We start from the raw sequence: 15,136 nt of genomic DNA on the forward strand, positions 1-15,136 counted from the left end.
CCTGTGCCTGCCCTTCCGATTTCAGACCATACTCTCCTGTGCAAACATGACACCCAGCACTCATCACCTAGATGTGGACATCTTCACAGTGAACATTTTTCCAAAGGGGGGGGAGGACTGTTGTAATCCTATAGCATGAGTGAGCTTAATCAAACAGCATGTGATACATGTGTCTAAACAGCTTGCCTAAAAAGATTGTCGCAAGACAGGCAGCATGGTAAGTGCTGTACCATGTGCAATACAGCGCAGTATAAGCCCACTGCACCAGGCCATTGGTCTGACTTACGTTTACTCACTTACATTATGCTCACCTGTAAGACTGTATATTGATGGGTTCTGTGGTTATGAGATGTTGTACTGTTCTACACTTCACTTAGTGTTATTGTAAAACTTTTCATGTGGAAGCAGAATAAAACTTGGTTGGTGTTACTTCTGTTATTTTGTCTGTACAAAGTTACAAAAATAACACTCTACTACATATGAATTTGGTGTGCAACCTTCTGAACTGACACAATTTGAAATCTCTTTGGAGCTAAATCTCATAATTTACAATCTTAGCCTATCTGTTCTTCATCAGTATTTGATTAAAAACCTAGTTAATTGTTATTGCTTAGATGAAGTAGAGTATCATTAACTATCACTGTTTGCTGTTTAGGATACAATGAATATATGAAATAGTAGATGATGTCATCTGTGCATGCGACCACCACAAAGTACGTGAGGTGCCGCACAACAACTGCAGCTTACTCGCAAACAATATACTTAAGTTGCAGCTTGCACATCTGTCACCTGCTGAAATGTCAGTATGATCAGTAATTCAACAAGTCAATAGTCTCTGACTATGTCGAATAAGAAACTCAGTGCATAAATAATTGAGCTGGTCACTTCTAATGGACAAAGCACACAGCTCAGCAAATGACAGCAAACTAAGGCTGCCACCCCTATGAAAAGCAGGAGTAAACTAGCCCAGTGCTGGGAAAGTGAATGCGTTTCTGTACTCAGGTCACATTTTTGCTCGAGTCCTACCACATAATAGGGCTTCTTCTCATTGAAACTGTGTAATGAATGCAAGAAGAATGACTGATGAAATGCCTCTGTGTATGCTTTAATTAGTCTAACTTGTCTTCACAGTCCTTACAGGACTGACAAGTAGGGAGATGAAGAACATCTCTAGATTCTTCATTTAATCCTTGTTCTCAATACTTCATAAGTAGACTTTCATGGGCTACCGGGCACCTATCTTCAAGCATCTGCCAATACAGGTTTTTCAGCATTTCCATGACACACTCTAATGAGCCAAACAAAACTGTGACCATTTCTGCCTCCTTTTTTGTATACATTTAGTGTCCCCTGTTCATCCCATTTGGTATAGGTCCCAAATATTTCAGCAATAGTCTACAACAGAATACACTATTGATTTATAAGCAGTCTCTTTTCTAGAATGACTGCATTTCCCCAGTATCCTGCCAATGAACTGAAGTTTGCCACCTGCCTTACCTGTAACAGAACCTATATGATAACTACATTTCAGATCCCTACAAATTTTACACCCAGCTATTTGTACATATCTAGCAATTCCAACTGTGACTCATTGATTACAGACAACTGCATCATCATCATCCGAATAACGTCTGCAGTTACTATTTATACTATCTGACAGGTCATTAATATACAGTATGAACAAGGGTCTCAGACACTTCCCTTGGGTACTTCTGGAGTTACATCATTGTTGTCAATGACTCTCAATCCAATATCACAAGCTGTGTCCTCCCCACCAAGAAATCCTGAATCTAGTCCCAAATTTTGTTTGATATCCAGAATAATCAAACTTTGTTTAGTAATGGTTGATGTGGTGCCATGTGGAAAGCTTTTCAGAAATCAAGGAATACTGTAGCCACGTGATTGCCTTGATCCATGCCTTTCAGGATCTCAAAATACCATGTGTGTTTGTTAACAATGCTAAGCTATCACTTGTTACTGTACACAAAACTGAAAATAAAAAGAGATACTTTCTGTAATAAACTCACATTTTAGTAATGAATCCTATGATTTCAGATATTCACAGCTATGAGCGCAGAGGGTGTCGAGAAAATATTTATGATCTCTATCAGAAGTAAATATGTGCTTTTTCCTAAAATAAATATTTGTTTTTAATACTCACACAGAAGAATGATGTACATCATATTACACAGAAGTAACTGCACTATTTTTTTACTTTGATCCATATACTGCTAATACAACAATAACTTAATACATTAGGCATTTCAATAATCACATTCTGTCACTAATGATATGTATCATGAATGAAATCTGATTTAGCAGACTACTTATTTAAGCACAGCATAAACAATCACAGAACATGATCTTAAGAAGTAAGTAACAAGGAAACATAAAATCTATTTCATATGTGACACAGTTTAGACAGTACTATTATTTAAAACATGAATTCTTCATAAATAAAGTAGTCTGCCTTTTCCCATATTTAATTTCTATATATGGTAAAAAAACCATTTCATTTTCTCACATGTCATCTCTGCACTATTGTGATTTAGTTATAAGTGAAAAGGCACTATGTAGACATACTTTCCTGAATGTATAAGACAGACTATGTAACAAAGCTGTGCCTACAACCAAGGAACTATACACTGAATTAATTATCATTTTTACTTTACAGATAAACAGATATTTCTTATGATAAATGCACAAACGAGTCACAACACAGAAATGATATAATGCAGCAGTAAGACAGGATCTAAAACATGTACATACAGTAAAGGACTTTTTTTTTTATTTTTTAAATACAGGGGAACCAATAACTTTGTAGCAGAATATCTACATGTAATGTAAGAATGAAATAACGTGACAAATCTTGCAACTATTAAGAGAAAAAAACAGTCATATTCTATGCTAGACATAAGATAGCCAAGCTTAAAAGTCTGTTACAGTCATAAAGTTGTAGTAAAATTGACTGAAAATTAGAATAAAGATAGTGATTAATGAAAAATCTTTTTAAATTGAATTTATTTTTCATTACATTTAACAACACAGCCCAGAAAATTAATCTGGATCTGAAAATCAGATATATTTTGTCTGCCACTACCAAAGACCAGTCATGTCACATTATAGTAGTAATCACATACTGGGAGATGAAAAGAAAATGGGTACTCTAGATGGGCAGATCAAGGGATTGTGTATTACCAATGAGATGTCCACAGTGAATGCACTAAATAGGTTAAAACAAATCAGCACACAGGTAACAGTCACAGACAAACCTATGATTGTAAAATGTGATTCTCTCTTACTTTCTAGCCATTAGTGGAAAATCAGGTATTTTATGATTAGTGGCTGGGAATAATAGTAATGCTGTTTCAAACAACCTCGTTACCCACAAAAGATGACAAAAAATATGAGAGAGATTAAACTGCAACTGATAAATACCTTCTTCTTTACTGAAATTCTACTTAAGAACTTTTCAGCTTTAATTTTGCAGCGGTTGTCCAATAGTTGCAACATAGCACACTAAAATCTAAATATTTCCAGAAAGTAGTAAGGTAACCAACCTATCTCCTTCAGCATTAGAAATACACAGCCAGGAGAAAAATACAAAAATCCAAATTTAATTCAGCCTGGACATTTATCAAACAAATATTGAGTTTTAAATTGGTAAAAATATGGAAATAGAATACTTTCACAGAAATAATATATTTTTGCATCAGATGTTGAGTGGAAATATTGATACAGTTTTGAAAAAAATTTAAACAAATAAAAAAGTTTTTTAAAAAATGGCTGATGTTTTTCAAGTTGTGATGAAGTCAGAAATTAAAAAAGTGTGTATATGATAGCTTATATACAGACATTACATACATGTATTAAATATTTTTCAACATACTCACCAAGGAAACAGAACTTTGTCTTAATGCTGCACTGGCCTTCCTATCCTCCATGCAAGAAAGTCTGCTGCCTTTCTGTCACACCATGCTATCACAAGGCTCTGCAGATATTCACTCGAAGTTAAGGCCACCTGCTCAAATAATTCACATCTTCTCAAATATTCCATCTTCAGAAAGTTATAAAGATTAAGAAAAAGTGAAGAGGCATTCTGTTGTCAAGTGTCATTCCGCTGAAAAAAAAAATGTCTAACCACATCCTGGTGTATTAAGTTGGCAACTTCTTCAGCAGTTCTAATGGCAGCTGTTGGATCACTGGATCACTCCCCCTACAGTCTGGATTTGATGTCATGTGAACTCCACTTTCTCTGAAGATGAAGAACTGGAAGTCTTTACAACTTTTACTTAAAATGAAAAATTACACCACAACTCAACAGATAAGAGAGTGATTAACTTTTGTTTCACTCTATATGGTCACTATATTGACAGAAGGCAACACATACAGGTAGCATCTGGCATTTATGGTAAACCATTTTTGATGCTGACACTTATTTTATTTTCTGGCCCTATCAAACATTAAAAAACAGATGATAATTATCATTCAATCTCACACATCCATTAGCAAAACTCTTCTTCTTCAAATTCATTCCTAAACAATAGCTTCATGGGATAGTTAGGTTCCATTTTAATGAATGGAAACAATTTGATGCTGCACACAAGCTCATCAAGAAAATTTATTTCAGTTTCAGTGAATATCTGAGTTCCCTGTAGATACTCAAAGCTGTCCCAAATGGAGGTGACTAACATGCACAAAACCTGCCAAGAGTTGTAATCTTAGACTTTTCACACAAGATTGGGGCATTGCATGATGTCACTGGATCATGATTTAATGTAGACATACCAGTACCTATCTATTTTTTGTATTTAAATAAAGTGGCAACTCATGCAAAAGTATACCAATGTGCTACAATATTACAAAAATAAGCAAAAGCAAATTCATAGATATATATTAAAATAAAAGGTAGTCCTCACTTAGTGATGGAAAATGAAATCCACATGTCACTGTTTTCTGCTACAAAATTTATCTATAACTTTGGAGTTGAAATCCTCAACATTGGTTACCATATCCTTCTCAATGGGGAGCACTGCAAGGGCATTAAGTCATTGCTCTGACACAGTATTCCCAAGAAAAGTCTTGGTCCTCTTCATGGATGAAAAATATCTTTCAGGTTCAGCAGTTGTCATTGCTGTAGTCACCATATTTTCAGAAGTTTTGTGATATGAGCAAAGGTGTCCTGCAGATTATTGTTCAAAATGAATTGTTGTAGTGATACTGTTACAGTAATATTCCTGAAGTCTGGTCATTAGTACAATACCAAGAGCTCTGTCTTTAACATTTGCTTCTTCAAAATGGTGCAAGCCCGGGCAGCTGCATTAAGTTCTCACTATGAGAAACATTTTGAGTATTCTTCAAACTTGGAAGAATCCAACAACACTGCAACATCTAGACGATATAGGGCTTGGAAACAAGCATTGGCTTCCCAGTTAATTCTAATGCAGACTTCTTTTGTATCAGAACTTTGGTACAAACTTATCTTCTGGATCTTGCTCTGAGAGGTGGCTGTTGTTGTGACTGTGACATCACTGTCATTGATTGAGGATCTGTATGAAATAGGATTCTGAACTTTTTAATTTTACAGCATTGATAAGTCTTGCCTGCAACTGACTCTACATGCTATCCACATGAGGCATTATTTTTGGAAGAATGCTAGCCAAAAGAGGCATTCTTCATCTTGTAGACTGTGGTAGAGTCAAACTGCTTGACAACAAGTTTCTTCAGGAGGTGATCTTTCAAGTGCTGATAAACACTCCAGCAGCAAGAATTTACTTCCATACGTCACATTTACAGTCCATGATTTAAAATTCCATCTGGTCTACTACGAATCCTTTGTGCTGCCGTTGCCTCTAATGCAGCACGTTGTTTCAGCAACCTTGAAAAGAAGTCTGAAAAATTTGACAAATTTAAAAAGAACACTAGCTAACTCATTTTGTAAAGCAGCATAACAATGCACATAATGAGTGTTAGGATACACTATTTTAAATTTTACCTGTATGCCACCTATACAACCACTCATTACGGCTGCATCATTGTATGTTTCAGTGATTATCTTGTGTGGTGTATCTTTGAACAAAGATCTATAAAATTCAAAATATATGTTGTTAAAGAAACCTGCACTATGCACTTGAGTATGGAGAAAATCCCATAACCTTTTATATGGCACACTATTCTTTTCATAGCACAACAATAATACTGTGTCTTTTTGGGAAAATCTGCTGTTTCATCTGCCATTTTAACAGCAAATTCAGTCTGCTTCATTTCTTCTGAAATAACTTCAAGGCAAGATTCCAGAATACAGTACAGTAACTCATTCTGGAGGTATTTTGAAATCCCATTACAAACTTGATTATCATCTACATGCTCTTTCTCTCCTCTGTCTATATCATAAATTAAGTCTATCAAACACAAAAATACACCTGCATTTTTTTATGTTTCTCTGTCATTGGGCCCTCTCAATGCCAGTTCGAAAGTACCATAGAATTTTATACAGTCAATAATTCTACAGACCACAACCTGTTTTCTTTTCTACTTGCTGATTGTGTTTCACTATGTTGTCAAGACAGGCACAACTTAATACTGTTGCTTTATTAACTTTATTTAATGCATTAGGATCAGATATGTTGTTTATATGTTTATAATTCCCACTATGTTTCTTATTAATGAATTAGTACACCCTAAATCTTTCACTTCCCCTGTCCCCACACATCACTGTTCTCAGATCAAAAACATGGAAAGCAAAAAAGTGCATTCCAAATATTAAACATTCATTTTAAGTTTCCTCATATACTTGCTTTTTTACCCTATAGCCTTTTGAAATAGATTTAAATTTGGAGCAGGCCTGATTAACTTTTCAAATCTTACTTTTTCCACCAGAGATGTACTGGAAAGGACCTCTTTAGCAGACCAGCTACAGAATTTGCCATGTTGCCTGTACAATACTTCATGTGCACTTTTAAAGAAAAAATACTCCATAAGGCACTCCTTCAGTGAACCAACAGCGCCCCACAGAAGAACTCTACTGAAATGGTGCTGCAAGGATGACATCATATGAAAACATACACAGTCAAAGACAGACCTCTGTGTTCATTCTCTGAGTGGATCATAGTATGACTGGAACCAATTCAGCACTTGACACTCTGGTATTTAGTTATCTTGGAGAGAGAGTTACAAAATATGCTCCTGACCATTTTAAGAAGAATGGTGTGATTTTAGTGTGAATTACAGCTTAGATTCAAAGAGAAATAGCATAGTTTTAATGTGATATTTACAGTGTGCTGTAATACCTTAGCACATGATCACCAGCTGCCACTATTTAACTGATCACTATACACCTATGAAATTAAAATTAACTGCTTTACTTTAAGAAACTATTCTAGTTATTTAGCACTTAAGTTTCAGTTTAGTATGGCGTATGTGGCTGAAACAATGTTCTCAGGGAGAAGAAGTTCTACAGATCGACCACGGCAACTTAGCCCGGAAGTGTTTACTGATGATGATGAATGTCCTCGTTATTACTTTTATTAATAGGCAGCTGTTTTCTTAATACCCTAACTGCAGCAGGTACATGCAGTAGACAAATGGTTAGTTTCTAACTCATAGAGGTGGCTGAGATCTGATCTGATCCCACCAGCTAAATGCAATCCTTGGTTGTATGACTTACATGGGTTAATTTATATACAGTTTTTAATCCCCATAATCTACTAATTCTTGGCTCCCACCTGATAAGCAAAGAAGATAATAAACAAAGATTCGTGGTAGATAATTATTTTACATATAATAGATGTGGTGACAGCTTTCACCATTCCTAGCATTAGTTTACAGCAAATTTAGATTGTAAATGGCATATCAAACTAGGTATGGCAAGTCTCCAGCTATCAAAGAAAGAAAGCTATGACTACATACGGATCCTTGAAGTACAGTGGGAATTAAATTAACAGAACATTGTTCTTACTTGTGAATTAACAGTATCACCATTCTCTAACATTAGAAAAATGTTTTCTGAACTTTTACAAGAGGGAAATTGGTCCCAGTACAGTAACATCATTAGTTACAATTCTGCCAGTATGTCTAAATAGACACAAACTACACTTTTTCTTAATACTTTGAGTCCTTTTAACAAAGTAATCTTCTTAATCATGGTTTAGTATCACTGGTGACTTGTAGGTGATAGGTTGTATCATACTGACGACCTTGAAATCAGCTGTTAGGAAATTTGCTTTTTCATCTGTAGAAATTTTGTCTATTCCATGCTTCCACAGAGTGTACAAAAGAATTATACATAAAAAGTTTCTGAACAGAGATTTAATAAATCACAGACAGTCCTTACTTTGATTCTGACAGACTACATTCCAGTCTTTAACAAGGGATCTTATGAACTTATGACTAATCGCATTTACAATCTGTTCAAGATATAAGATGTTTAGGTACACTGGAGACCGGGACTTTGACAAGTCCTTTGACAGAAAGAGAAAAAGGAAAAATGCAGAATTGGTAAAAGGCTTCAGGAGATACCAAAGTCATAGGAAACTGTAAGATTTCATTAGTTAGAGAGGAGGAAATAATTGTGACCATCTCATGTAGTACAGCTACTGGAGAAATAAAACATCATATAGTAATATTAATTCCTAGTCTCTTCACTCAAGAGGAATGCGACTTAATGGTCAAGTTGACGTCTCCTATCTGCTAGTTATAGAAATGGAAAAAACTAAGATCTGATCCTAACTGGCAGTGATCACAGGTGTGTCTCATTCAGGATGACCACGTTTCTGGTATGACTGCATAATTCTGATTAGCACATAATAATTGTTTCTCTACATTATACATAAAACTATTATCCTCTCACCAAATATCTGTAGGGCATTAGGACTGATGGGTCCACCATTGGTCATGGTGGTTGCTTGGAGGTATTGCCCTTGGATTCAACTAAGTAGTTATCAAATGTTCTTTTGTGCAATCTGACCTTTACTATAGAGACAGTGGATTTTGTATTGGGAATATCAACACTTCCATAATCTTGAAAGAAGAAATGGAACTGCATACCTTCAAAATTCATTAAAGTTGACTTAGACTTAGTATTTTAAAGTAATAGCACTGGCCATAGTAGGACACATTGATGACTTTTACAGTTGTTATGTTGAGCTGTGATACTTAATGTTAAAAATATGCAAAGAATGGCGCACAGAACATAAACAGGGAGATACAACTCACAACAACTCTCAGATGTAAAAGGTGATGTAAGATTGTGATAATAGTAAAGTACAAGCCATGAGTGAGGAGTTACTATGCACTGTAGCCAATGACTTATCAAATCAAGTTGCAAATATCATGAGGTCTTGTGGTGTGAGGGATTAAATTTTATCACCAGATGTGGAAATGTTCTACTGTGTGTATGAAGCACACACCTATCAAAACTTGCTTCCATAAATTTCTGCTACCATGATAAACCATAAAAATCATTTCCAACTGTTCTGTACCTTCCTGAGATTCAAACTGGTTTTTTCAGTAACATTCTGAGTGTATTTTGAGAAATTACTTTCTTGCCAGCAATATATCCTTATAATTTCAATCAAATATTTTTAATTGCATTACTCTGTAGCATTCCACGCAAATTTCCTATTTTTCCTTCACACACAGAGTGTGAGTGATTTAACCATATGTATTCCTATCCCATACCATTCAACCTTTTCCTGTTTACTTTCTTTTTTTGGTATTTTGATTTTATTCAACAGCTGTTCATGTGTGCATGAGCGGTAACCCATGCAAAATGAAATAAAAATCAATGTAGCTATTAAAAAATGATTTTGCTTACTATGGTACACAAAAGAAAGGTAGCATTACTTATAAAATGAGTCGATATTCTTAAATAAAATACAAAATAACAGTCGAGAATAACAGTTTACCTATAACAAAGACAGCAAGAAAGGTTTAAAATTTTCCTGTTGATAAAACAGCAGGATTTGCAGCAAAATATTTCTCAGATAATAATAAAATCGATAACCAGTAGCCTCTTACAGCAGTGGAGTACGAAACTAAAACAGTTTATGGAAACTAAGCTTAAAGAAAATGTACTTAGGCTGTAAATAACAAAAAAATTAATACTACTTTAAAGACAGATCAGATATCTCATACGGTATACACTGCAGTCTGCATGACTTCATCTTATTTGCAGTACACTAAGAAGTACAGTGGAAGCTATAATCTAGACTTGTAACAAAAAAATGGAAACCTTTTATGAAAATATTTGTGTTAATTTTAATTTTTTTCTCAGTTTGTATTAAACATAAATCCAACACGACACACAGAAATTAAATGAACATCCAAACTACATCCCTGCATTTTATTTAATATAGCTGAAAACCTATGGAGTCAGTTTAAGAACTTTTGTTATATTTTTCAAAAATACTAAAAAAAATATACCTTGACTAAAGTTCAATGACCATGGAACAGCAACCCGAAATAGCTAAAGATTTTGTGTCACTATTGCGTGTACCTTACTTCCACCCAAAATTTCTTTTCCTAAACAAGTTGTAGTTCCTTGACGTCTTTGTATGGAGATCAGGTAGCAACATTGATGCAATTTGATCACAGATTTCATCTTTTAGCTGTTGATTAAGAATAAAAATTATCTTATTTGAATGCAGAAGGTTTACTAAACTAGACAAAAGATTTTGGAGAAAAACGTATTTTCCTCTAAAAATATGTTTCAGTTTTTTATCAAGAAGAAGGCCCTGCAAACAATCACACTCCAGTAACAATTCTCCAACTTCTCTCTTAATATTAAAATTATGTAGTGTACGTGGACAACTTAGGACAATTTAGGCTTTCATCTCAAAATACAAGAGGTGTAGATGAACATGTAATAATCACCTTCTACTTCCTAACTGTACATATAAGTGATTGAGTTGGTCAAATAACACAGATAGAGCAATAAATTTGTACATGTATTGGATAAAATAAATATATTAACAGCATCCCACATACAGTAACTTTTTTCTAAACACATAACTATATGTACATACCCATACATTCCCAGAGGATCTTTCTACTATTCAGTACCAGTACAATTAACATCAGTGTTCCACATGAAATATATTTTTCATTGGGCACAGTGGTCCAGCTACAGTTTTGTTTAACATTTATAATTACAGAACATAGTTGTGCCTACCTGACAAAAGATTGTCACTTGAACAGCAAAAGCTCCTCACATTTAACACTGCTCCAAACGCTTGACTACAGTTCTTTACCAGAGATGACACTTATCCATTTATCCATTAGTTATTTTTTCTTCTACCAGTTGATCCCTACATCAGTACTACTTACATTAATTCATATAATACATTGTTATATTTTAGTTACATTAGTCTGTGTGCCAATTCACTGTGATTTAAATAGATCAAGAGAACAGCCATCATAGAATTTTGCAAACCATGTATCAAAAACTGATTTGTGTGATTTGGTACATACCTCACTTTGGTGTGGCAAAATTTTAATATTTTAATGTCTGTATACCTATGGTATGGTACATTATAAAACCATAAGACCTGTAACTATGTACAGTAATATAACATGTATCGCATAAACTACAACTATAATTTTACTTAATTGAAATAGGCATACTTGTCATGAAAATTTGTGACTGGATTAACGAAAAAAATTTCTGTTACAAATACGGTGAATTATGTATCAAATCCAAATTCTGACTTACTGAATCATTCGATTTAAGAAGTTCATGTCCTTAACAGAGTTCATTAGCATAAAAATATTGTGTTAGTTGGTAATTATAAAACATCATTCAACAATTTTTAGAAATTCATCAGTTAAAGTAAATAATAATATGCACTTTGTATTTATTTATATTAAACTGGTGTTCTTCAGAAGCATTCTCCAATATTTGGCATCTGAGCTTAAAAACAATGTTTCAAACATTCTTATTAATAGTACATGAATTACTTTTTACAAAAGTAAATTCAGTAATAGTATTCAGCTGCTTACGTCCACTTTATTCCTTGTAGGATTTTATTAACTTATTCTAATATAGTATAATAAACTTTCTTTACATATACAACAATTTTTGTTACTAACATAAAACACTTTTTGTTCTTATTAATTTTGCTTCATTTTTCTTGTTTTCTTAAAAAATGGCTTTCACTGATACGGGATGCTTCCCTTAACACAAGTAGAATAATGCTGGTTATGACGGAGCCATCAATGAGGAAACAGTACAATAAACCATCAACATTAAGTTTTTGTTGAAATATTGGAAGATGTTTTCACCCAACTGCAATGCAGTAATTTTATGATCTCACATAATGGATTGCTAGCATACCTGTTACTCACACACAAACCATTGTAGAATTCTTTATAAACTGAGAAGGTATTATTTCTTACCTATGTCAAAATTAAAATAATGACCTTCAGTTCTTGCAGCTCTTAAAATGCATTTGACAAGCAGATGAAATGGTGTTTTATCAGAACTTTTATCACCAATCATATGTCTCATTTTCTGGATGCGGACCAGGCTGTGGTGTGTGGAGTCTGGTGAGTACGGGAGCGGCTTTTGGTACATCGTACTGAGCCAGAACTTCCCTGTACAGCTGTGAACATAAAGCAATTTTTTCCACTCCTGATGAAATTTTCTGTGTAACATGACTAAGAAACAATAAAATATATATTACTCAAAACCTAGAAGTACATTCATTTCCTATACATTATGTTGACACATTTTCTTTGAGCTTTACATTTTTGAATTGACATGTTAGCACATTTACAATGAATGGTGTATGCAGTTAATAATTAATTCAAATTCAGTTGCTGTGGGTGATACTCTAGCTAGTAAAATAAGGTTTAGTATTTTAAATAAAAACCCTACCCTCCATATCTATTTCATTATACGTATGTGTGAGGAATCCACTGGTATATAAACTAAACCTCATTAGTGTAAGTGCAAAATTAAAGCTCTATTTTTTGTAAGCCCCACTATATTGATGTACAGCAACTTCAAATATGAATCCTGTACAATACATTCCCCTAAATAATACAATGTAAGTAGAGGTAAGCAGGGTAATTACTGCTATTAGTCAGTGTGGCATACATGTAGTTTGTAGAGGTTCCTTTTTCCTCTTCCCACATTTGTGAACTTACATTGCATCAATGAAGGGTGTCCTGAGTTCTGCAATCAGTAGAAAACTGTGCAGTAATGAGTAATAATATGTTAAAGATTACAGAAATACAACAGAAAATAATGAAATCATTGTCAAATTTTCTGTGATTATGCTGATGAACAAATTGTCTGTTCACAAAAAAAGAATACAGACCTGAAAAATATTATTATAAGATTTAGTGTACCCATGGTCTAGGGACAGTGTCTTTGATTCAGAATCCAACCATTCTCAGTCCTGGGTTTGAAACCCACCACTGCTTAAATTGCGATTAATAATCAGCATTAGCAACCGAAGACTTCCAGCATAAGAAGTCATCCTCATTCTGCCAACAGCCTTGTCAAAGAGGGCGGAGGAGTGGACAGTGGTGCAGGGCACTCTCTTGCCTTTAGGGTGGGAAATTGCCCCTAAAGGCGGAAGAATCAGTAATGATCAATAGTAGGATGATGTAGAAAGCAATGGAAACCACTGCATTAAAGAGACATAACATGTATCCACAGGACATGTGGCCTGTAACTGAAAAAGTGTCGTGATGATCTCTCCATTGGCAAAAGATTCTGGAATAGTCACCATTTGGATCTCTGAGAGGGGACTGCTAAGGGGGTGTTGACCATGAGAAAAAGATTGAATAATCAACGAAACAATAACATTCTATGAGTCGAGGCATGGAATGCCAGAAGCTTGAGTGTGGTATGGAAGCTAGAAAATCTGAAATGGGAAATGCAAAGGCTCAATCTAGATATAGTAGGGGTCAGTGAAGTGAAATGGAAAGAAGACAAGGATTTCTGGTCAGATGAGTTTAGGGTAATATCAACAGCAGCAGAAAATGGTATAACGGGAGTAGGATTTGTTATGAATAGAAAGGTAGAACAGAGAGTGTGTTGTTGTGAACAGCTCAGTGATAGGGTTATTCTTATCAGAATCAACCAGCAAACCAACACTGACAACAATAGTTCAGGTATACATGCACAAGCTGAACATGATGAAAGAGAGAAAGTAGATGAGAATACTGAAAGGGTAATACAATACACAAAGGGAGATGAAAATCTAATAGTCATGAGGGACTGGAATGCAGTTGTAGGGTAAGGAGTAGAACAAAAGGTTCCAGGAGAATATGGACTTGGGACAAGGAATGAGAGAGGAGAAAGACTGATTGAGTTCTGTAATACATTTCATCTAGTAATAGCGAATACTCTGTAATTTCACAAGAGGAGGAGGTATACATGGAAGAGGCCAGGTGACATGGGAAGACTTCAGTTAGATTACATCACAGTCAGACAGAGATTCTGAAATCAGATTCTGGATTGTAAGGCATACCCAAGAGCAGATATAGACTCAGATTACAATGTAGTAGTGATGAAGAGTAGGTTGAAGTGTAAGAAATTACTCAGGAAGAATCAATATGCAAAGAATTGAGATATGGAAGTACTAAGGAATGACAAGATACTCTTGAAGTTCACTAAGGCTGTAGATACAGCAATAAAGAATAGTCCAGTAGGCAGTACAGTTGAAGAGGAATGGACAACTCTAAAAAGGGCAATCACAGAAGCTGGAAAGAAAAACGTAGTTACAATGAAGGTAATTGCCAAGAAACCATGGGTAACAGAGGAAATACTTCAGCTGATTGATGAAAGAAGGAAGTAAAGAAAAGTTCAGGGGAATTCAGGAATACAGAAACACAAGTCGCTGAAGAATGAAATTAACAGGAAGTGCAGGGAAGCTAAGATGAAATGGCTGCATGAAAAATGTGAAGAAATAGAAAAAGAAATGATTGTTGGAAGGAGTGACTCATCATATAGGAAAGACAAAACAACCTTTGATGAAATTAAAAGCAAGGGTGGTAACATTAAGAGTGCAACCGGAATTCCATTGTTAAATGCAGAGGAGAGATCAGATAGGTGGAAAGAGTACATTGAAGGCTTCCGAGAGGGGGAAGATTTGTGTGATGTGATAGAAAAAGAAACATGAGTTGG

The 15,136-nt window shown here is 34.8% G+C and overlaps 1 protein-coding gene across 1 annotated transcript in view; it reads right to left on the minus strand.

The window, feature by feature from the left end:
- Positions 1-10,949: 10,949 nt before the first annotated feature.
- LOC124613563 (major facilitator superfamily domain-containing protein 6) overlaps positions 10,950-15,136 on the minus strand; it is a 370,141-nt gene continuing 365,954 nt past the window's right edge. The window contains exon 13 of the mRNA XM_047142277.1: positions 10,950-12,599. Coding sequence (XP_046998233.1) covers positions 12,486-12,599 — 114 coding nt within the window. The 3' untranslated portion in view covers positions 10,950-12,485. The remainder of the gene's footprint in view (positions 12,600-15,136) is intronic.

Source organism: Schistocerca americana, chromosome 4, assembly GCF_021461395.2.
Source record: "Schistocerca americana isolate TAMUIC-IGC-003095 chromosome 4, iqSchAmer2.1, whole genome shotgun sequence".
NCBI classification, from domain to species: domain Eukaryota; kingdom Metazoa; phylum Arthropoda; class Insecta; order Orthoptera; family Acrididae; genus Schistocerca; species Schistocerca americana.